Source organism: Pomacea canaliculata, linkage group LG2 (assembly GCF_003073045.1).
Source record: "Pomacea canaliculata isolate SZHN2017 linkage group LG2, ASM307304v1, whole genome shotgun sequence".
NCBI classification, from domain to species: Eukaryota; Metazoa; Mollusca; class Gastropoda; order Architaenioglossa; family Ampullariidae; genus Pomacea; species Pomacea canaliculata.
The window spans coordinates 13,092,079-13,116,695 of NC_037591.1; the positions used below are offsets into that span (position 1 = coordinate 13,092,079).

The 24,617-nt window shown below is 42.3% G+C and overlaps 1 protein-coding gene and 1 long non-coding RNA gene across 2 annotated transcripts; one reads left to right on the forward strand and one right to left on the reverse strand.

Moving 5' to 3' along the window:
- Window positions 1–1,312: 1,312 nt before the first annotated feature.
- Window positions 1,313–14,523, reverse strand: LOC112557135. The gene is made up of 3 exons (XM_025226791.1): window positions 14,197–14,523; window positions 6,730–7,477; window positions 1,313–3,930 (listed from the first exon to the last, which is right to left on the reverse strand). The coding sequence occupies exons 2-3, from the start codon at window positions 6,931–6,933 to the stop codon at window positions 3,757–3,759; spliced, it is 378 nt and encodes a 125-aa protein (XP_025082576.1). The 5' UTR covers window positions 6,934–7,477; window positions 14,197–14,523; the 3' UTR covers window positions 1,313–3,756.
- A 132-nt stretch (window positions 14,524–14,655) lies between these two features.
- On the forward strand, window positions 14,656–19,878 carry LOC112557136. The gene is made up of 3 exons (XR_003097899.1): window positions 14,656–14,862; window positions 19,429–19,572; window positions 19,797–19,878. It is a non-coding gene; the product is annotated as an uncharacterized LOC112557136 (long non-coding RNA).
- The last annotated feature ends 4,739 nt before the right edge of the window (window positions 19,879–24,617 follow it).

The following is a 24,617-nucleotide window of genomic DNA, read 5'->3' on the forward strand; positions in this document are numbered from 1 at the left end:
ACAGATCGAAGTTTTACAAACACTTCTCTCTCTCTAGGAGATGTGTGTCGGCCTCAAAGCTCTCTCCCTGACTGTGTTTAGCAACACTGAGTCACGGGCCAAAGATTAATTGAGTTTAAATGACTGTGAACAAAACTGTCGGGTAGCCTTGTCACCCGAGTCTGTGTGTGTGAGAGCAGACGATCAACAGCAGCAGCAGCAGGCGGCAACAAAGTCGCTGATGAATGGTTCATGCACGTGCTGCACAACATGCATCACTCCGACCTCCGTCACACGACAACTGCAGCAGCATTGGATGATTGCATGTGGTGTGTTCGTGTGTTCGTGTGCGTGCTTGTATATGTATGCATATGGTGTATGTGTTCGAGTAGATGCGTAGGTGTTTGAATATGTATGACACGTGTTTGTGTAAATGTTTGTGTGTATGCTGCGTGCTTGTAGTTGTGTATGCGTGTTTGTATGTGTGCGCGCGTGCTTGTGTTTGTAACCTTCATGCCTGTATGCATTGATCTGCCCGCTGGTCACATGGCAGGATGGTGGCAGTTTGGAGGTAAGGGGTAGGGTGGTAGTGGTGGTGGTAGTGGGGAGCAGAGAGCTGGAGGAGAACAGTTCAGAAAACAGCTCTCGCTCATCGAAGCCACTCTCTTGACAAAACATTTATCAACCACCGCCAAACCGGTTTTCCCAGGGACGTGTTTTTGGGGGGCGGGCAGCATGGCCAAATAAATGCGAACACACCTGTTGTCTTCGGCAGGTATTGTAGGTCCCAAGCGCCCGTCAAGCCAGCTTCTACAAATATTCCTACCACAGGTATCATAACCTCTTTTGATTTGGATCCTCCAAATACCAAAACTTGCTCAGCAACTTAACAGCGACTCCTGCCCCTCTCCTCACCCACTTCTACTGTACCCTGCTATCTTGTCGACACCCATGACATTTGAGGTCTGGCAGAAAACAAAGACCTGATAAAGGTAGGGTGTAAACCCGGGTACTCGAGTCGCTCCACAACACTATACACTCTGTACCTAGCGACAGAATCTGACCCTTGTGACAACAGTCGGGAAAATGTCTTTAAACACCATTAAAGGACACTGGGCTTGGGTATGTCATGCTGAACTTTCTGCTAGTCTGTGTTTAGCACATTAATACCGGGTATCTACCCACCCGAGATTGATTGCAACACGTCTGAAAAAAAAATCACACCTCTCTCGATCTGTGTGTTTGTTTGTTTGTATGTGTGTATTCAACTCGCGCATTTGTATGTGTTGTGTTTCTCCGTCTCTTTCCCACGGAAATCTTCAAAAAACATAAATCCTTGAAATCAGTTTAATGCGTTTTGTGAGAGTCTAGTAACAACACAGTAGGAAGTTGTCGCTGTGGTAGTAATACAAACGCCAGAAGAGATCATCTATCGCAGTAGCATGAACAGAACACTAACATGGAGCAAATCCACACAAGACTAAAGTAATGCTTTACATAAATAAACAAGTTACCCAAAAATGCAAGGTATGTAATCCTCACTCCGTGACCTGTCGCGACCTCGTTACCTCTTCAACAGCCTCATTATAACAGCATTACGAAGGATAAATCTTTTGGATGGACAATGAAGGATTTAGTTTTTTTTTGTTTTTTTTTTTAATCAGTTGACTCTCAGTTGGCTCCTAAGTTTTACGTGTAGAGGAAAAGAAATAGCTCCCAAAATTTCGATCTCTAATATAGGTTAATTAACCACGAAGAGCGTGTTAGTGGGTTAAGGTCCACTGTCTCAGGACAAGAAAAATGCGAGATTGGTGGACGATAGCCGTGAGCAGCAGAAGGTTCTAGATGGCAACAGGCTGTCATGTCTACACAATGATAAACGCATCCTGTACTGTTTCCCCAGCTGTCGACAGACAATGTTCCCTGGCGATGCAGCCATCAGTTACAAATGTTCGTCCATAGGCCGCGACACAACATAAAAATAATGGTAATTTGTAAAACAATGCATCAATCTGACTAACTGTGGTCTTTAAAACACAAAAATTCCCAAGCTCTGACTATTCACAAATGTCCATCATTTATCACAAAAAAGTTCAATGTTCAAATAAAAATAAAAAAGAGGACAATTCGCCAAAGCGCCATGTCACAAGTCACCGGAACAGTTTCTGGACCCAAGAGTTCAATCATTTCTGTCATCACTGGTGTTGCTAGGCAACGGTCATGCCAGGATAGGATGAGCGAGGAAAGCATCCCACGGGGTCGAGAGACCTTCCTAGACAAGAGGTCAGTCCTGTCATTGTCTCCTGTAGGCATCTCAACCAAACACGTGGCCTAATGTTCGCGAAACTTCTTTGGTGGTTGGTCCTCGGAACACACTTTCTGAGCAATCGTCCTCAATTTCAGCTTTGTCATAAGTGAAAAAATGTGACAATGACACTTAAAAAGAAGATTCAGTATCATGCCAGTTGCATACTTCTGAATCCAATTTTCTGTCATTTAATTAGTGATACACTCTCCTTCACACAAGCTCCCAGATCTTCTTATCTTATGTCCTTTTCTTTTATTACAGGTAGATAGCTAGACTGCCCACCTTTCGGGTAATCATTGCCACTTAGGGTAATGAATTTGCCAGTTTATAACTACGTATTTCCGTCAATATATTCTTCTTCATTACTCATTTTCTTTCCATTATTTAGATATTTTTCTAGAATTCAAAGACTGTATGGCCAACACCCTTATCTTGAAGTCTTCAGCAAGGTGAAGAGGTGCATCGATCTAATGTTATTATTCTGGTGAGCAGTCATACGGACATCTTCTAATGTGTTTTCTGAGACATTGCCGTTCTCAACGGCGGAAGTAATCAATGTAATGATGGTTAAGAAAGGGCACGACCACCTCCTCAAGAATAAAGATAATAATAATTAGTACAGATAATTTGTTTTCCTTCGATATTTCCAGACTAATCATTTCTTCTTTTACAATGGTGCCACAGAAATTAATTCGCACGTGAAAGAAAGGGTAAACTTTCTTTGACCCAAGCTTTGCTCCTTTTTTTACCAGTCTTCTTGGAGGAAAACTGTCTTCTTCGTTCTTTAGAACATTTCATCTTGCAATATTTTGAATGCAAACTAATTCTGCAATTGTGGGTAGTGGTGAAGGCGGGTGGGAATGTTGGTATGGTGGGTTGGTGGAGGTGGAAAAAAACAAAAAAGGTGTAAGAAACAGTTTTTTTTCGGAAAGAAATGAGCGATGGCTGAAAGAAACCTTTGCGAAGAAGTCAACCCAATCAAGTAAGACTGATTGCATGTGTTTAGACGCTGAACAGCAGACATGCATTTACTAAAATAATTTTCTTATCCTATTTACACGTGTTAGCGCACCAAAGCTCATAATTTATATATATTCTTAAAAATCTTACAATATTTTCCGTACAAATATTTACAACCGCTTTTTTTTTTGCCCATATCCCGCAGTCTCAATGAAACGGATATGCAAACAGCAGCATCTAGGATATCTAATGACAGACCTATAGCCCAGTCTCAGTTTAGTGTTTGTGTGTGTGTGTGGACACCTTCTATTCCTTGATCACCACCGGATTGTTAACATAAAAATATTTACACCAGGTTCAGGTTCTTGTTGGCGCCACAGTGAAATCTGTTCAACAATACTCAGAAGCGTCTTTGGAGAGAGGACTTCAACTGTTCGTCTAATCATCCGCTTGCAGCCTCACTCCCTCAGTTACACTGCTTTTCTTTCTGTCTGAAAACAGCAGGGTCGTCACGTGACTATGGAGGAGCCCGCGTGACGCGCTTCCTGTCGGCCATGAGCCTCGTGATGGTACGTCTTGGGCGACCTAGAACTGCTGGACGTTGTCTTGGAGCTGCTGGACATGGCCGAGCTGGTGGACGTGGAGGAGCTGGTCTCGCTGTACCCCGACTGTTCTTTGTCGTCCTGCAAACAAACAAAAGCACAGATTTTTCTGAAAAAGAGAAAAATTGCTCCACCTGATGGCCTACCATCCGACCAACTACAGTTAAACTTAGGTGCATGTAGACCGCGAGTAAGCCTTCAACATTTGGTGCTCTCAGCTGTGCATTGAACGAGATTAAATCTCACACAGGTGGGTTTTTAAACAAATTCAGGATGTTTGACTGCATGAGCTGTAGTCTGAATGTGTCTGACCGGAAAGTTCACTTCCAGTGCATCGCGTTTTCTCTCTCACAAGGGGGACTGCAGCAACACACTTTATCTGACAACCTGCAAAGTCGCTCCAGGCTGGAGTTATTGCATTGTATCCGCCTTGAAAAGAGATAAGCCAGCGCACAACGATGCAATTAAAAAATTCTTGTCCCTCCTACATCAGCGGTTGGAGGGCGTCAGTCTGCGAACGTATTATTGTGGACGTCAGTCGGTGAACGCTAGACCGTAAGCGTCAGCCTGTGTGTGTGTCAACCTCAACAGTCGGGGTGGGTACGTCAGTCTGTGGGTGTATGTGTGTTCTTGTGTTTGTAATTTTCTGGCCGCATGAATCGGGACGGACGTTCTCTACAATCACTGAACCTGACATGTCATGGAATGGGAACTGCTAAACGCTGTCACATTCAACACTATGTGTACTTATGACACATATATTAATAGTAACAACAACAACAACGACGACGACAACGCAGACAGATCACATATAAATTATGACAAACATCGTCACATATTCAACGATGTCTCCGCTTGAAAATGTTGACAAATGTCATCGAACCTTCGACCAAGTTTGACAAAGATGTCTGTGATGGTCACGTGAAACCAGTGGGTTTGGGGTTGAACAATCGGGACAATGAAACTTTGGTTAAAATGTTAATTTAGACTTGTTAGCTAACACATTTGCCAACATAATGGGACTTCAGATGACTGATGCTTTGCCACTTTGCCTGACTGAGATTGGTTTCTACAAGACTGTTCAGCAGAAACGCTGCGCAATTATTTTACTCAAACTAGACCACAACTTCTTTCTTGGCTGCAATTCAGCTGCAAATCGTAAAGGCATTAATGTCCTGTTTTTTATTTTTGTTTAAAGATTCTTCCCTAGACCATCCGTGCGGTGGGTGAGTGCAGCAACACGTGGGTGGCTCGAGCAGCGAGAATACAAGAAGACGTCCATGTTCATCTTTGGCGTCCCGCTCTCCCAAGGAGTTAAACTAACACAAACATGGCATGAGGCTACTCTATTATCCCCTGCCACTGTAGTTTGTTTGGACATCAAATCCTGTTTTTTACACTGAGCTGAAGCACGAGTAACCTCGGTGATCTCCATGTTGACTGAAATTAATGTTACGCATGCGGACAGGGCAGGGAGGTGGATGTGTGGATGTTAGTCTCGCAGACTTACATTTCTCTGTCAGGTGTTGTTTGTTGGAAACAAACTAGAGACAACAATCTGGATAAAAGAATGGCTTTGTTATCGAGATGGGAAATGCCTTGGAAACGAGGCAAGCAAACTGAGAGCCATGGTATGTGGGGGTAGGGGACTACTGATAAGGCAGGATGTCTGAGGGAATTTTCTAGAAATTTTTGCGATTTTTTGTACACTAACTCGCTGCAGCCAAAATAATGGAGTATACAGCTTTTTAAGGTTGAAGAAATAGAATTGAGCAGATTTCACATTTAAAGAACGACACGACATTATTAGCAACTCTAAGGAGAGAGAGAGAGAAAAAAAAAAGAAAGAACGCCCAGCTTTTATCAGATCTCATTCTTTTTAAATGCTCATGCATTTGTCTTTCTATAAGTGTATACCTCACTACACAACGATGCAGGCAGAAGTATGCATGAGAGACCATTTGAGAGAAAGCAAACACGTTATTAAAACGTTAAAGGCAAACATTTAAAATAATTCAACAACTACAAGTAGTTTTTAATTCTGAAATATGTTTCTCAGATGGTATACTCATAGCATCTAAGGTGCAAGATTGGGTACGATACAGAAACGCATGATGGAGAATAATAATAAGGAACAATCAAATCCGAGAGTATTCTCGTTTAGCATCGGTATGTAGCGAGAGGTAAGTCTTAGAAATAACTATTGGATGTATCATTTCGAGAGCATTAAAAAAGTGAGATCCAATAGAGACAGAGGCATGGCGACTGAAGAATAGGAGAGGAGGAGAAGAAGAAAAAAAATACAAATTAAAGGAAGAAAAAGAACAAGAAAAAAGGACAAACAATACAAATAAAAAGAAGAAGAAAGAGAAAAAGAAACAAACAAACCAAAAAACAAACAACAACAACAACAACAGAAATAAAAGAGGGTAAAAGACTCTCCCTGCATCATGTAAGTACCTAGCCGCACCATTCGTCTGATGATGCAGAACCATCAAGAGTCGAGACAGGAATAACCTTAACCATTCACTTTACATTGCCAGGCATTGATAGGCTAAGGCTGATACACTCTCTCTTTCTCTCGCTGTCTCTGTCTTTCTCTCGTTCTATTTAGATGTTGTACGTAGGTCCAGTCCCCAGGGACACCCGTATGGAAACTAGCGAATCTCCCTAATATACTTGGCTTTTATGAATCGACTACACATTTTTTATGTGCAATAAGTGTTGGAAAGAAAATGTGCATGTTCTCATCTAGAATTAGATCACCACCTTATCTACACAATAAAAATGCGCCTGGGAGGTCTTCAGGACAGACCTATCACGTGACCCGAGTCACCTGTACACTAAGAAATGTCAAGGTCGGGGGTGAAAGATATTTACCTGCTCAGCGCCGTACAGGTCAGGCTTGTCCAGAATCCCACATCGTTCTCTCTTCTTCTGTTTGAAGCGTCCGGACCTGGAGATGGACAGCGAGTGGCGGAGACGCCGCTTCTCGGCCTCAGGGTCCGCCAGGGCCTCGTCCTTCTTGAAGTCCGCATCATCCCTGCCTTTGCCCTTCTTGCCCCAGAACTTCAGGAACGCCATCGCTAGCTGCTGCAGCGACCTCTAGTGCGGTGGCGTCCTCAGTCGACGATGACTATCCGAGACTGTTCGCGAAAACAGCGATGTAGGGTGCTCACGGTTTACATTAACTTGACTTGTCCTGGGAGGGTTGAATCCAAGGCTCACCCTCTCGTTTGTTTAATCCCCTGGCACACGAAATATTTTCATCGACTCAGCCTTGGTTTTCATGCATAAAAGACTGCAGAGCGTTAAAGCAACACACAGAAGTTAATGGCTTTTTTTTTCTTTCTCTCTCTCCTTTGTTCCTGTCGATGGCGATGTACTCCGTACCAGGCTCCAGAAGACAGAGGATTGGTTGCTGATAACCTGCTCACACTCACACGACCGATGAACCACAGATATTATCCCAACCTTGTCTGGTTTTACAATGTTTCAGTGGGCAAAATAAACGCCAGACTGTTTCCAGCGAACAACCAGAAGATCCAGACGACGACGACGACGATGAATGTGGTCCGATGTTTACAGTTGAGGCAGTAGACTGCCCGAAGTCAAACGTTCATGGTCTCTGGAAATAAACATTTTGTGAGATAAATAGGTTTCTTGATTGCTAAGGACTGTATACTGTACAGGACTTCACGTGCATCTCTAAGTGTGTGAATATTTCAGTATGTGAGTTTGTGCGCGTGCTTGCTTGCTGCGAAGCCTTCGTCTTGATAGACCTAGGGCTAATCAGACAAATTTCTGTCACATGCGAATGTTTAAAAAGTAGGTGCTTACATGATCAATATATTCAAAGCTGGTTTCCATAAAAAAAAAGAAATTTAATTAAATTAAAAAATGTTAAAAAAAATCAATTATTATGAAATATTACTTCAAAACTCAGCCTCTGTTTATCTCCCTTTGCTACAAATGCGCTCAACATCCAACACATCCCCATCAATGAGTGTAGACGAGAAAACATTCCAACACACAAAAGAGCGACGGTATAAAACTGACATAAATATGAGAATAATTAATAATGATTGCGACGAAGATTTTGACAAAGAAAGAATACTGGATAGGGAATTATTTTTTTACATTTTTATAATATTCTCCATGCCTCTTTACGAAGAATAAAAACATAATTATAATAATATTAATTAAATCTTAAGACATTAGTTTGTATGTATCTTTTTGTTCAACTGGAAGTATTCAATATGTGTGTTTAGTGTATGCTGTGTTTGTTTTTATTAGCGTGTCTGGTATCCGCGAATAAGCTTTTGTCCGCGGATTCGTCTGCTTGTGTGAGCGGTGAGTTGTTTTTTCCCCATTATCCCCCCCCCCCCAACATCACACCGCCAGCCTCCTAACCATTATAAATGACTCCATGTGCTGTCTGCCAGCATCAGGCAGTGGGATGCTTGTCTGGGTTTTATCGAAGTCCCGGTAGGGGTTAAGAAAGTCTGACACTTCTTTTTGCGAGTTTCTTCCCCTCCCAGAAACAAATGTGCTCCCCCCAACTGTGGGAAATCAGTTGTAGCGGCCAGACATGTGCTGTGTTTATTTAGATAAGTGTGACGGATAAAAGGGACGTGAATGTGTGTCTGGGGTGGGGAGAGAGTGGGGTGAGGGTGGGAAAGGTGGATGACTCTATTGAAGGGTTGAAGAGAAAATGTTTCTGTAAAAATAGTTTCAGACCCTTGTCATCTTGTCTAAGCTTTGGACGATGCCGACCCACCATTCTTTTTTCTTGTCACCTTGGGTACCGAAGGAGATCCGGCACTAAATTTAAAAACAATATTGTGTGTGTGAGTGTTATTTTGTGAAGATCAGAATAGCCCACCTGCTGCGCATGTCCCGGATTTATTTCCCAGAAACGACAGATTTTCAGAAGGGTGGAGCGCTCCAACTGTATAGGGTTCTCTAATGTCGCGATTTGAGCTTGCACTTTTCTTCTCTCTCTCTATCTCTCACACCACACACACACATATACAATAATTTATGAAGAAGACTGAAATGTTCATGAGTAGACAGGTGAGACCTTTGCACCTACCTGTGTTTGCTAACCCTTGCATGAGAGTTTTAAATCCTCCTCTCTACAAAGAATCAACAATATCCCTCCAACCCCAAGCCTTCTAATCTTGCACCATAGTGTACAAATCTTGTCATTAAGCATTCTCTCTCTCCTTCACTCACTCACACACAATCACGCGCGCACGCATACACAGGGGAGAGAGAGAGGTGGGAAATAAAGCTCACACCTAGCTGTGATGTTTCTCGCCAAGACCTTCTTAAGACCACAAAAATCCACACCATAAACATGCACAGCTTTCTTTATTTTCTGCCTGTCTGCCTGTGTACTTGTACGTATAGGTGTATGTGTGTGTGAGAGAGAGAGAGTGTGTATGCGCGCGCATGTGTGTGTTTTGGTATTGTGTGATGACAAAAGTACAAGTTTCGGCTAACCTTATGTTTCATTGTTTCCGGTTAATTCCCTCAAACCGCGACCTTGCTGCTCAAATTACTTTTCATGCTTCTGCTTGCATTTTTAATTTTATTGAACAAGTACCTTACTCACTGGTTTTAAAAATACATAAATGCCAAGTCTTCAAATCTTGAATCTTAACCTGTAGGTGTAAGATGGCCCACACACAAAAAAGCAACATTGATAGGACTTTTTTAAACTGCGAAACAAAAACTCCAAACCTGAAACTGCACCTGTCTACTTCCTTGCACTTCAAACTAATCCACCAATCGAAACAATACACGTTAAGCAAAGTAATACTAGTGGGTCAAACCAGAGGACAAAATGTTGACTAAAATGTGCTTTCTGTACACACGGTAAATGCTAGCAACAAAATCTCAAACTAAATCCAACCTGAAACCGAAAATAGAAATATCATATCCTTGAAATGTTCTCTCAAAATAATACGAAGCTTCAACAGATGAACAAAGCAATTTGCGTCGTTCACTGCTGAACCAAACATCATTCAAAGCTACAGGAGAATCACCATGCATGTGATCTTCACCTCAAGTCAAGGGTAGACCACTTCCGGTTTCATGTTGGATGTTGATACATATCGGCTCTTACATTAAAAACACAAATGTCGACATTGCTGTGTACCTTAAAGTACAGTTCAGACTTACAAACGTCCGACATTATTCTTTCATGGATTATCAAAGAATGAGCCAATGATAACTCTTTGGTTGGTAAACATTAGTTTGGGTTTATTTTTGCATGTCTGTGCGGGCGTAGATTGTAAATGCAACAAACTTATCTATCAAGAGGAGGTATGTGTGTTCTAAATAATAATAATAACAGCTACTGCACACCTACAGATAACGGTCTTGTTACTGTGTACTCTGACTCCTCTGCGAACCTTAAGGTTCGAGTCTTTTTACGACAGTTTGTAGTTCCACTTTGTAGATCAGATTAAAGCAATTAAAAATGTATATAAATTTCATCTATTCATCAACATATACTACATCTGTGATAACATTTTGAAGACAACATTTTCTTTCCTAAACAAAATGGTACCATCAGGATATTTAATGTAATTTTATTAGTGGCAGTGAAATCCTTATTAAAACTATTTATGCTCTTCAAGTTTTGACTATTTTTCATATTTTCAATAAGCCACCAGCGCTTATATTTAATTCTTGGTTTATTCATTTAATGTCTCTTGTAATTTGTTTTCCAGAAACTGTGCAAGTATTTTTAATCAGTGACCAGCAGCGTATTTTGCCCCTGGCAAAGCAGCAAAATAATAACAACTAGCTCTAGAATATATTGTGTAAAGGAATTGAATAGTTCACAGCTTAATCCAGAGCAAAGTTATATACTCCTTCATGTGATGGCAGTCATTCTTTCTATACCCTTTCTATACATCGTATCAGTTCTGTTGGCATTATGATAAAGAGAGAGTTTACAGTTCAATCCACAATACTTTATTCTCAACACTGCTATTTCCTTCAAAGTCATTTAAGACTTGGAATGGATGGAAAATACTAAAATATAAATGCCACAAACCTACCTCTACAGAACTCTATTCGGCCGTCAAGATGACACAAATGAGACAAAACTGCGAAGAAGAGAACAAAAAGTGGGTTGTACTGGTCTGTCGTGACTGGGGGACGTGGACAGATGACTCGCATCGTGTAAACAGACACACAACAAACAGTGTTGAAAATACAGCCTTACCTGCCGACTCTATGATTAGCCGCACAACTGAGGAGGACACTAATTACTGGGGACGCACCTTGGTGGTGAAGCGTCTGTAGGTCTGGGTGCTCTCCTGGCTGTGTAGTGAATGCTCGAGTGTTAGCTTTTATGTCAAAAGCTGTCCTTGGTTTTCAGTTTTTTAAATACTGAAAGCTCTGTGTGTGTGCGTGTGTGCGTGTGTGACTATTAGCGAATATGTGCAGAAGTTACTGTGTGCACGAGAGAGACAGAAGCCAGGCTGGTCGCTTCATCTGTGATGACACTTTGCTACCTGATCCGGCTTTGAACAGCGTGTCACAGCTTCAGGACTTCCATAATTTTAAAGGACTACTTGGCTGCAGTTTTTCTAATGATTAGGTTAAAGCTTAAAGAAAGATACTCTATCCCCAAATGTGGTTGAACAACCTCCCTTCCGTTCTTTTCACGACATGCAGACTTACAAACATCATCAGGTACAGAAATAGATGACAACTTCTGTCAGGACAGTACATGGGATTCCTACATCATGAAAGTCCTAACCCGTGACACAGCTGAAACCATATGTTAATTAGGCAGGTCGTGACCTCTGTGCTGTTGATCTTTTTCTATGCATGCTGAAGTTAAATATAAGTATATAATAAAATATAAATATAGTAGTTAAATATAAGTATATAATAGAATAATGTCGCAGATTTCGGGATAAAGTATCTCACACTGAGATTTATCCAATCGTTAAAAAACATTTTGCATCTTATCAGCTCTTAAGGATCGTCACACTCGAGTCACGACAGACTTTCTGTATCTCAGACTCTCATGACACCAGCTACTCTTATCTCAGTATTCTCAACGACCGGTCAACACCGAAGATTCGTCACCTGTCTTCGGTCCCGTGTGCTACAAAGGTACTACTTCTTGCACTGTCGGCATGGTTGTGCCTCAACCGTGTACTGTCTATACTTATCTCCATACCGGTAAGAAACCCTTACTACGCAGATAGACATTCTATGTTTATTACTAAGCTCTAAAAAAACCAGTTTCAAAGGCTAGCGACAAAGCAAGGTGTTTCTATTCATCACAGAGGCATAAAACAAACCTGATGACTAACACTAAAGACTATGCCGACCAGGTATCCGACTAGATAGTGTAACAGCAGTGCTGAAAACGCAAACAAACAAAAAGATTACTTAGTACAGATGTACAGTGGTCTATATTCGAGATGGCTTTTAAGCTGTACTGCAGCTGTTGTACAGGGAGGTGGGGGTATCAACAGCCAGGTAATAATTGTTCCCTCCACAGACTGTACCCCTCAGACTCGGACTGCACCGACTGCCCACCACTTTGGCAAAAATAATAATAATAAAAACGTGTACACTGAGTCACGGTATTATAGAACACCTGGTGAAATATGGTTGAGAGTATTGGCAAACAGTTCAGGCATCCTCACACGGTCAAACAAAGTCAAGTGCCGACAGTAGTCCGGATGTAGTCACCTCGTCGTCAGCAACAAATATTGCTTTTTTTTTTTTTTAATATTTCCCTCTACAACTTCTCAGCATAAGTGTGCGGAAAATCTGTCTACTCAAAACACCGAAACTTGTTTTTGGTTATATTTTTAACCTGCAAGCTGTCGCACCGATTCTTCGCCATGTTTTATTTATTTTTGTCGCGCCCGTGTGTAAGTGGCTTTAGGGTTCAGTTTACGTGACGGGATGTCAACGAACCCTCGTTAGAAATCTGCTCACGAAAAAGAAAGGCAATAACCGTTTGTCAAACGTGAGTGTTCGTTTCGTTGAAACATGAGAGTTTTCATCTAGCAACACGTCTCAGATAACCTCTTCGGCTATGATACCCCCGCGGTACAGCAACATCACAGTCAACTGGCGACGAGGACCAACGATGTCACGCCGGTCGTTTAGTCAGCGAGTGAATTAATGGAGCTGGTGGTCAAAGGCTAACCTCCTCCACGAAATTTATGGCGAATGACGATTTAACGACGATATGCGGATGTCTTGATGACGTAGCCCTTTCTTTTCAATGTGATTTTTTTCTTTTCGTCTCTCCTTCCAAGAAGCCGTTCCTGCACTTCGAAGCACGATAAAGTACACGGTCTTAGCCTTATATGACAATATGGAGTCTGTGACATGTTTTGCGTGAAGAATTCGTGCATAGCAACTATCACGCACACAGATTAGAGAAAAAATCCAGACGTGATAGCGAGAAGAGCGTGGCAGTGGTCGGACAGATTGGACAAGGTGGCATTCCTTTGTTACAGATACGTTGGCGTGCGTGTTCGCTTACCGTTTGATCGATCGTATGCGTGATTCTAATTTGGTCTCATAAATAAATGTACACTTGCTTCTACAAAATCCTACAGTGTCCATATACAGTTCGGTTGTACATAATATTCTTTCTGTTAACGTGGTGAGTGTCATACACAATGTAGATAAACATACATGAACATTTATAAGTCTGAACAACGCCTCTATGTTCGCATTTGTTCTCGACATCAGCCAGATGGATGCTCGCCAACACATTGAGGTCTGTCGGAGAATGGTGGCTTCCCACGCCTATAATAAAAATAGTAAACAAAACTGCCTGTCTTCGTGGGTGGGCATACATTAGACATTTTCAAAAATGAAAATATATTTTAAAAAATGGCAAACGTTGATGCCACGTAATCGCGCAATCGCCAGCCTGCGTGACGTTTGCACGCGAACCGTAAGACTTTCTCGACATACGAGTGTCAAAACGTAAATACGTCCAGCGCCGTAAAAATACGTTTCTCGATAATAGTAAGATAATCTATTAATGCTCGACTGAGCACTTCGACGACATTTCTTCCTGTTTGATTGTAGTCAACATAAAGCTTGGACTAGTAGCATTGTGATCGACACAGCATTTCAATCACTGGTCGACAAGCCGAACATATCATATAGGGATCAACAAAGCAATTCGAGCTCTGGATTTACGATGGACTAAAGCATATCTAGGTGTAGGTTGGCATAATCGACACTTTTGTTTATAGACCGTGACGGCAACACTACTGCACCGACACCCACCTGTGGTAAATCCATACATCAAGCCATCTCGAGGGTGATTCTTACCTGTAAATCAGCGTCTCCTCCTCACCTGGCAGACAGCGGCAGACAACTCTCGACGACACGTGCTGGTAAGGAGCCTGCCAGCCAGCCGGCCAGCCTGCCAGCATCAAAGCATGGGGTGTAGGGGGTTGCACAACACGAATTAGAACTCTTTCTCCGTTCGCACAAGACTTGAGGGCGTGCTGTCAGCTCCAGTCTCTCGCCTCCTAATGATGAACCCACACTCTCCGCCGCAGTCAAGCGTGTGACGTTGCTCGCGCGCTCGCCGCGTGATTCGTCATCCGGGTGAGGGGGCAGGGCAGGGGGGACCTACGGAAGCACTCTCTCACGACCGCCGCCGCCAGGTAATCAATTAATATTTGGGACGCGGTGACCTACGCAGGTAAAGGGTTAGGAGAAGGGGGAAAGATTCGTTAAAAAAAAAAAAATGTGAAACAGTCACAGCCTCCCACCCTCCCTCCCTCTCTCTCTCTCACGTGAGTAAACTGCGGGTTTTCCCCAAGAAACTGTTTAGCCTTTGATATCTACTAAAATAAATACTCGCCGTGTAGTGTGATTACGAGATTGTTATCACAACTTCCGTGGGGAAGGTGTGTGTTGGAGGAGAGGACAATGCTTTCTTGCATCAGACCACACAGAGGATGGAATGGCGAACAAGCTGCTCACAAAGTAAGCAGTTCATAAACATAACAGATATATTGCTAGGTGTAGAGTGTTTGTATATATATATATGACTGAAGTTTATATATCCATGGAGAGAGAGAGAATGGCCTAGCCTGTTGCATGGTTCGTAAAGTTTCTAGCCATAAAGTCGGCAGTTCGCTCTGACCTGTGACTAGAAAAATTTATCTAAAAATATTTTATATATAGAAATATTATACTATTATACAGAGAGAGAGATTAAATGCAAACATATCCATAGGGAGGGAGATTCCCCCTGCCAGTAAAAAAGGGGGTAAGGGATGAAGGGTGAGGGGAGAGAGTAGTAGAATTGTCACTAGGAAAGCTTAGTAAATCGAGAGGACGTCTCAACAAAAGTTTGTGAGGAAAGTAAAATGACATTTGACAGTATCAGTGACACTCCATGTTGACACAACAAGCTGTATCTGGGCAATAGTGCAGTGGGTGGCGTGCTCGTGCCTACGTGCGACTGCTGACAGGAAAGCGTAAGACTCGAAGGGACCCAAATTACATCTCTGAGGCTCGAATGAGAGAAAAAAAAAAAAAAAAGGTAGGGGAAGGGAGAAAGCCATCTCGTCACACTCACGCCATTAAGCATCAACTACATGGAACGAGAGAAGGGGGTAGTTGGTCGTAATGAAGACTGAATTGTATATCAATGTCACTTGACATTATGGCCATGCCTTAACATCAAGACAACATTTTCTCTGCAATCTCCAAAAAAGTAATGTAGGAAAAACAGTCACATTAATACTGACAACCGGAGCTAGGTGTAGGCGGTGAATAAATCTGTTTCTCGTGTTCTCTCGGGCTGAAATGCTGACACGAGGTTTCGCACAGGGCGGCATAATTTCACTAACAGTTTTTTTTTCGATTTAAAAGGATGTAAAAAAAACTATGATTGGGTTTCAGCCATTCAACAGTAATCTTATTACGGCGAAGAAAAGCATACGGCATTAGTAGTTGTTGTCTGCATGTTTGTACCGACAGCAAACAAAACAGCTTGTAAAGGTCACTAAACAAATGAAGCTCTATAGAACATCAAAGTATTAGTAAGTCTGTCAGATTTTAGCGGAGCCACGACAGTTAAAACTTCTCGCAGAAAAGGAAATAAGTGTGAATGCATGCTTGCACCATTCTCTCTCTCCCTCCCGGAATTCCTAACCCAGATACCGCGCTCCGTGTGTTTCAAATATCTCTTTATGGGTTTTTTTTTTGTTTTTTTTTTACTGAAGTAGATAATAAAGAATGTTTACTGAATTAAAAAAGAGTGAAAGAAAGAAAAACTCAAAGAAGAAAGAAAGAAAAACGTTAAGGATGTGAAGGAAAGACTGAAAAACGTTAAGCATGTGAAGGAAAGAAAGAAAAACGTTAAGCATGTGAAGGAAAGAAAAATATCGAACAAAGGCGATAAAAGCAGAACTTGATTGCCTTCAAGGTCTGGAGAAACGTGAACACGGAGTTAGCTGTTGTTTGCTTTATTGGCAAGCAGGCCTTCAATTAAGCAAACGGAAATGTTAAAAGAAACTAAACGAACCGGCAGACCTCACTACAGTCAACAACTGAGAGTTTTGTTGAAATCCATTTACTGGATTCAAAGCTTTCCACAACATTGCAAAAGACTGAAATCTGTTTGTAAGACACTCAAATCTCACATAAATAAACTGATCGACAAATGGACCAACAGAAAAAAACGACAGAAAAGTGCATAAAGAAACAGAAGAAAGAATGAGCGTCTTTGATTTTTTTTTATATCATTACTCCGCTAGGTGAACGGATGGACAGACAAAAGTATGGAGATGAACGGACAGGCCGGCAAAAACGAATATGCGTGAGGAAACTGTATCTACACGACAGTTAGTAAAGACGTCTGTAAAATCAGAAAATATGTAAAGATGTCTGACATTTCTTTCACCTTGTCATAAAATGAATTCATCTCAACTCACTCTAATCAGCCTGCTGTAGCAGACGACTTGCGGGGGCCCAGTTAAACTTCCAGATAGCAAGAAGTTCTACTGCACTAAATCACCAAATTATATCTTCAAGTGTGTGTTTTCGTGATTATATAGTGAGCAGACATGAAGGCAAGTTTCAGGAGATAGTCCTTGTTGTCTGCAACACTCCTGTCTGCTGCTTTCACTGGCTCCATCCAGGCTGCGTTTTAACAACCCCCACCAACCATCCTCTTCTCGATGCCAAAAATTAAAAAAAAATTAAATTAAAAAAATGCTTTTAAGGACTAGAAAAGAAGAAACAAATTATGTGGCTTACATGTTCACGAACATGTTCTTTGTTCCTACCCCGCAGGCTGCAAAACTTGGAACAATTTGCCCAGTCACGAGTTGGCACCACATGAACTACTTTGTGTGTGTGTGTTGCGTGTGTGTGTGTGTGTGAGTGAGTGTGTGTGTGAGTGAGAGAGAGACAAAGAGGGAGAGATATTTTTGAAAGAGAGCCCCCAAAAAAGCTAATCTGTTGATAAGGCTGCAGGTGCACGAGGCTGTCGTTTGCGGGACGTGTGACGTGTAGCGATAGACCTGGAGTTGTCTGTCTTGATACCGGTACAGTGGAGGGGATACTGCTGACAAGGGTCACAAGGGCACACACACACACAGGTGTACACGAATACACGCATACATAAACATAGACACCCCTACACACGAATACATACATGAATCACATACATACACATGCGCGCGCGCAATCACATGAACATAAACCCACTCACACAAAATAAATACCCACGAGCAACGACGTGCGCGTGCAAAAACATAAAAACAAAACAAGAAGAAAAGAACAGAATGAAGACCACAAGAAAAAAGAAGACGACATCCATTCGTCGTAGTTTTGTTCAATCTCGTCTGTCAGTGTGTGTGAGTGAGAGAGAGAGAGATCGTCTCTCGGGTACGTGATTTTTTTTTTTTTTTCAATCAGGATGTCTGAAATGGATGGAAGGATAACGTGAGTCTCCAACTATTCTTCGATTGGAAGCAAACAGAGGTCAGGCACAAACATTGTAGCAGGCTGGCACCGATCTACTTATTGTTTATTTAATCCTCGCTGTTGTTCCTCCTCCGCAGACAGAGTGGCAGCTGCAGGTACAGGTGACATCCACAGACGACAAACACAGCCAGGTAAAAGGTTAAACTTGAGACGCGCCATCAATCAACGGCAAAGCAAAAATTAAACTTCGGCTGACAGTTTCTTGCAGTCACGTGGGTAGCATGTAGGTGTTGACACGCAGAAACGGGTGTACGTGTGACGTGTGTGTCATGTCACGCGGAAGGAGGAATGAGAGGACGGGGGTGGTGTATAGGATGACAGCAACCTTCGATTTTGGCAACGTGGCCACAACGTAGTACCCTCAGGTAATACGTTAAGTGTCGTCCTCGTTGTGCACCTGACAAGCCAGATCATTTACCTCGTGCAGTTTGCACTTTTGATTTACACTCTGTCCGCAAACAAGTGTTTCCACCTCTTGAAAACACCCAGGAACTTTTTTTTAATTTTTTTTTCCGTACTTCTGAACTACTGCAGGTGTGGATTTCGGAGTGTCTGCTTTTGAATATCTTATTTCTCTCTTTGTATTATGATTAAATTTTATTTATTAATCTATTTATTTGAAGTTGGTGCGGAATGTTTGCTTTCGCATATTTTGCCAGTGTGGCGATTAAATGTTATTTATTAATGGGTTTCTTTGTTTATTTATTTATAAGCGCCTGACCACAAAGCAGAATCCCAGCACGATCTGAAAAAGATCGATTTCACTCAGCACAATGTCATCTGTCTTTTGTTTTTGTTGATTTCCTACTTACAAATAAACATACCTTGTTACGTGTCCAACGGTAAGACTAGCAACAAAATAGTTCAGCTCACAAACGCTCATGAATTCACCTTTATCAGAACCTGTTAATTTATATGTGTGTCAGCCCCTATTTTGGGGGTTAGGGTTAGAGTAAGAGTGGGGTCAAGTTATTGCCTCTCCTCCACCCCTGCCATAAAAGTAGTTCTAGAATATGCTGATGTTCTTCTTCGGACGAAAGATCGTCGGTTGACGAGTGTTGGAGCTCGTATGAGATAAAAGATCAAAGGGCAATCTTCACAGGACATTCACACGGCAACGCTAGCAAACAAGAAGAAAAAAATCTACTAACTGTACATAATCTTTCGTGGCAACCTCGCCGACTCTGCCCCTCAGTCCACATCATAATTTTCATTGTAGTGTCAATCACAATGACACTTACTCCTTTATCCTACGACACAGACTACACCATAAACTACATGACAGACTGCAAACCATGTCCTCACACCACAGACAACAACACTGTATGACATATTATACAACAATCTCCGCCATAGTCTTACACCGCAATCCATACCACAACCTACACCACAATCTATAATCCCACAATCCACTACATCCTCCATTAGTGTCTATACCAGGGTCTACACCATAATGCATGGAAAGACACCTGTAAATGTTTTGAGCATATTGTAAAGTGCACAATTATTTCAGAAACAGAACAAGAACCGTTTGCATTGTTCTGTGACCAGATGTCACACCTTTATGACACACACTCATCCTGACAAGAGCGCTGATCTGTGTGGTGACCGGTCACCTGCACCTCGCTTACATCCTGCACCTTCACGAGAGGAACAGGTGCACACGAACTGGAGTTCTACTTCATGAGAATAAAGGTATGGAGGGGTTGGAGGTGTTAACCTAATTTTCACATAATTTCTTCGCTTGCATCAGGATACACCGATTTTTGTCTATTATTATTATTATTTATTATTATTATTATTATTATTATTATTATTATTATTATTAAACTCCCTCATCTCGTCTTTATCTACTCCGACATTCCCTCAATTTATCTTTCTCCTCCCTCCTACTCCCTATCTCTTGTGTCTTCCAACAGGTGTCTGTCGTCTGTTGTATCATCTGCGAGGCTGTGCATTGTGCTTGTGTAAGGAGAAGGGAGGACAAGGTAATGTTTCAAAGAAAAAGAAAACCCGCCATTTTACAACAACCTCCTTTTTCTTCGGTGAGTTATTTCGGATTTTGTTTGCTTTGGGGTTTTATTTTTTGTAGACTACAGTTTGCTACACTGGCCCACTGAATGTTTAGTATGCTTCCGACACCGGGTCGGTTGACAAATATTTTCCCGGATTTTTAATAGATCGATGCCCGGGTCAAGGGTCATAAAATGTGGTTTTGTGCTTGTCAAACAGGGCGAGGGAAAAAAAAAGACAACTTCTTTATCCAGGCGTGTGATGCCAATATGATCAACTCACACGCTATTTCCCTGCCATGTGGACGAACCTCCCTGGGGTACATACTTATTAATCGAGAATAAGTCGCTGCCCTCGGGGCAAAATGGGGAAATCAAATGAAAGCGACTTGTCTCCATAGTTACGAATCGATGTCGAGATCCCGTGGATATTACTTTGTTATTTAACCTTTCGATTTTTTTATTTATTTTTTTTTTTTGTGTCAATTCTTTGTACATTTTTAACCCTGAACTCTGCTTTATAACTATAGAGGGTCTGGGACAGCTTTATAACCAGGGAGGTCTCCTAGAGTGCTTAGGAACATTATTCTGCACAAAAATGTTTAAAAACACAAAAACAAAATAAAATAAGCCTCGTTCAACGACGCTCCTATTTGCACAATGATGTTAGTAAGAAGGCTATTCGTTTAGAGTTTTGGCAAACAGTGTAATGTCACCAGCTCAGCCCAGTAATCATAAAAAAGGATTTCTGCCCTTTAAGTTCCAAAAAAGGATGAAGAAGACGTGAATGTCTAACCCCGACTAAGACAAAACCTCTCGTACTTTCCAGAAAAAAAGTTATGTCGTTCCGCGAAGAAATAATAATACTAGGAAGAAAAAAATCACTAGGAGAGTTTTGTCAGCTTATTTTTGTAAGATTGTCGAAAGAAAGATCTGAACCCAAGTCCTAGCCTTGCAGTAGTGGCATGCGAGTGTCTTAACCACTACACCATGATTTTTTCCAGTTAACTACTAAAACGAGGCATGAGACTACAAAGCTTCCGGTTTAGTCACATTCTTTGTTTAAGCTCGCCGAGACTAATAGCGGAGAGGCTAAGCGTTGGTCTCGGCAGACAGACAGCAGTCCACCTATACACGTCCATGACTACACTACGCCCCCCGGAGACAGATATCAGGCGCCAATATCCCTCTACTTCTTCACCCCTTATGCAGGTCAGCAAGGTGGACGAGTGCAGCTCAGCAGTACTTCCCGTGGACGACGTGATCACGTGGTGTCCGGCACGTTGCCTCTTCCTCACGTAATCCTGCGACTACCGCTGTCAGCCCAGCTCCAGATACCTCAGTAGGTTGTGATATCTTTGGTAGTTCGGCCTGTCGTCTGCTCGTTGATCGCCACTTGCGTCGCGTCAACCGCTGAGGTGGAGACGTCGTGTGTGACACCGAGTGCTGCAGAGCGGTACTTGCACTTGGCAAAGTGGCTGACTAAGGGAGGGTGGAGAGCTGATTGTGTAAGAAGGTGTCAGGGACGTCTTTAGAGGGGGGTCTAATCGGTCTCGCTGACTTTTCCTCTTCTCACTTCTCCGCTCCGCATAATCTCAGTTAGCATGCTTATCAAATTACTTGTCCATCGCATCAACCCTACTATTTTTAACATTATTTTTTTTTGTAAAATGAAAAGCAGAAGTATTATAATGTTAAGCAACCAATCAAAGCGCATAACGCCTCTAAGTCGAGTATCAGTGAAACTGGATCAAAATATCTTACACTTCCCCCACCCCACATCTCTCTCTCCCACACAAACACACATTAGATTATTGACTCGCACACTGATCTCGTGAAATCCTTCTGTTGTTCCATTTTCACCCTTGACCTCACTCCCATCTGTGTTCGACCGGACCTCGAGCACTGGAGCTAAGCCCTCGGTGTCTCGTGAGCCAACACGGGCCACCAGGTAGTCACGACTGCAGTGAGAGGCTCAGGGTTCAGATCTCGTCTCAGGACACTCTCTGTATGGGACACCTGTTCGCAAGGCTGTGCTTCGGGGTTTTTCTCTGGGTACTCCGGTTTCCTCCCCTGTCCCTCTACCCCCATAGTGCGAAATCAAGGTTGAAGCACTTTCCTACTAAATAAACCAACCAGTAAGCCAACCGTCCCGAAGGTGTCACAGTTTCCAGTGATTGCAACATGAGCAGATCGCCGTGCTCCAGTGTGACACAGCCACAACACCTCAGACAAATCAAGATACTAAAAGTTCTGTGGATACCAAAAGTGACACTGGAGCTAGGAAGAGAAACGAGAAACGATGTAGAAAAATCAGGAGAAAGCATGTCTTGACGAATAGCTCCAAACTCTTTGTGTGGTTGTGTGTGTGGGTGGATAGATGGTGTGCGTGCACCTAGTTGTAGAACATATGTTACCGTTTACACACCAGGCGACACGCTTGAACAACCTGCACGGTCTGCCGATCATAAATATCAACGTCGCATGTTCAAGTCTGCTGAGTAAACAACTCACCCGTTGAACCACCTCAAACAAACCAGTCTCTGCCACAGAATAGAGAACAATAAGTGTCTTTGCTGTAACACAATAACACTGATGGTACCCTGTTCCAACAGCCACAGGTGCCTCAAATTAACAACCTGTTCTTGTAGTGAGTTCTAAAATCCTTCATACTTGCTTGCTCCTCACTTGCACATATTCAAAGTAAAGATCAACGTAGTTCCTGACCTTACTGTCCCTGACAAGTGAGGAGTTATGGACAACTTATCTCGGGGCCAGCGGTACCCGTATCTCCCTCACGTTACCCTACGTTCTAGTCAGTCACAAACACACCCCACAACTGGGGTATGCTACGTCACAAGGGTACCCAACCGGTTGGTGATCAAGTCTTCGGGAACAAAAATGTTGCTTAACCATTAATTCGCGTCCTCTACACCTGCTCATCATCGCATTTATTTTACTTAAAAGTTGTCAGTAAATCAAGGTAAATCGTCAACTAGTCACTCCTATGTTTTTCTTCAAGTCTTCAAACGAGACATGCGCGAATTTCAAGAACTGTAAGTCGGCGTGCCTTAAGCAAGTTCAGGACAGTGTGTGTAAATAATTGATATGTATGTAATTGTCTTAGGTCTCGACTATCGACGAGTGTTCCGCGCTCCTGTGTAAATAAGGCATGCGAGGTGCGCTGACAAGCCGCGGTCTGCTACGGACACTGATCACGGGGATCGAACTGTTGCCGCAATAAAAGATTCTACCACCGCCACAGATGGCGAGCCCGAGCTGCGACATACTGCGCCCTCTGCTGGCCCCCGCTTTTAGGAGTTTCACGTCGTCAGCAACTGTCTGAGGATAGCAGCTCCCCTCTGTCAACAGATGCTGTGCGATCGGAGATCTTTTGCTCGCGATGTCCCCCTCCCTACCATCTGCCCACCGCTGGCTCGGTTACAGCCATCGCACCAACATCCCATCGGACCACCTCCTCCCTCGCCCCCATCTGACGCCTCCGTCACGTGGCCCAGTGCACACGTACTCGCTCCAATCACAGCAGCTTACATTGCTCCTGTTGATGCAAATATTCTCGCGTAGTCACTTTGTATTAATGATTACGAAAATTGATTAAGACTACGTATAAACCATGAGTATATCTGTTTAAAGGTTAGCAGCAACAAAAGCTTTAAAGGACAAGTGGAGACAAAATTCTTTTTATTCTAATGATGGACACAACACGCTACTGCTTCTTCACATCCCCGAAGAGGACGAGAGCTCAATGGAAAAAATCATTTTCTAAAAATAATTTCCTTAATAAAGAATTGTCATTGTCACATCTGGGTATGAATACTGTCCTTCTGTTCTCGAGATACAAACATCATGCACAGGAAAAGGTCAACTTTGTAAAATGCTTGTACACAAATATGCCTAATTAATATATGGTCTCAGCTTTTCTATTGGCCGAGGCCTTCACAAGGTAGACGTATCGAGGTACAACACTAAACTCTTCCTGTGATGCCGATGAAGAATAAGAGACAGAATAAGAAGAATAAGAGAGAAACAGTCCACATAGTAACAGTAAGTAAGTAGCTACGAGCAAGTGTTATTAACATCAGTTATGCGGGCGACGTGCGTTTGAACGGTGACAATTTTTTTTTAAACACTAAAAGCGCAGAAATGCTTCAGGCTTACAGATGAAGATGTTTAGTCATATTTAGTTCTGACCTAGAAAATCTGAATACCGGACTGACAGATGAATATGCCAGAAGCTACTTTCTACAGGCAGAGAAATAAAAAGCCTTCGAAGATGGAGCCCAGATTGTTTAAGAGGCGAATTCACATTCGTTTTTTACAGTAACAGGATGTAAATACTGTTTGAAACTGGTAAATAATAAAACATAACATATATTGTATATATGTATATTTAAGATTACGTAAAATAATTGGATATTTTTTTTCTGGGACGATAATAATAAAAGATAACTATGCAAATAAATGCTTATTTAAGTTCAGACTCTAATTTGTACAATAAATAATAAACATCACAAGCAACATATGCTTTCAACTGACGATAAGTTTATATTTCGCTAATAGCAAACTTCTTCTAGCCAGGGAAGGGGTCAAGTAGATATGGCAGTTGACTATATCACGTGAGGCAATGGTTCTTCCCTACAAAGACTTCTCGCTTTTCTTGAAGGGCCAATGCTACTGCCTTGAAGCAGAAAGTGGCCCTTAAAGTCC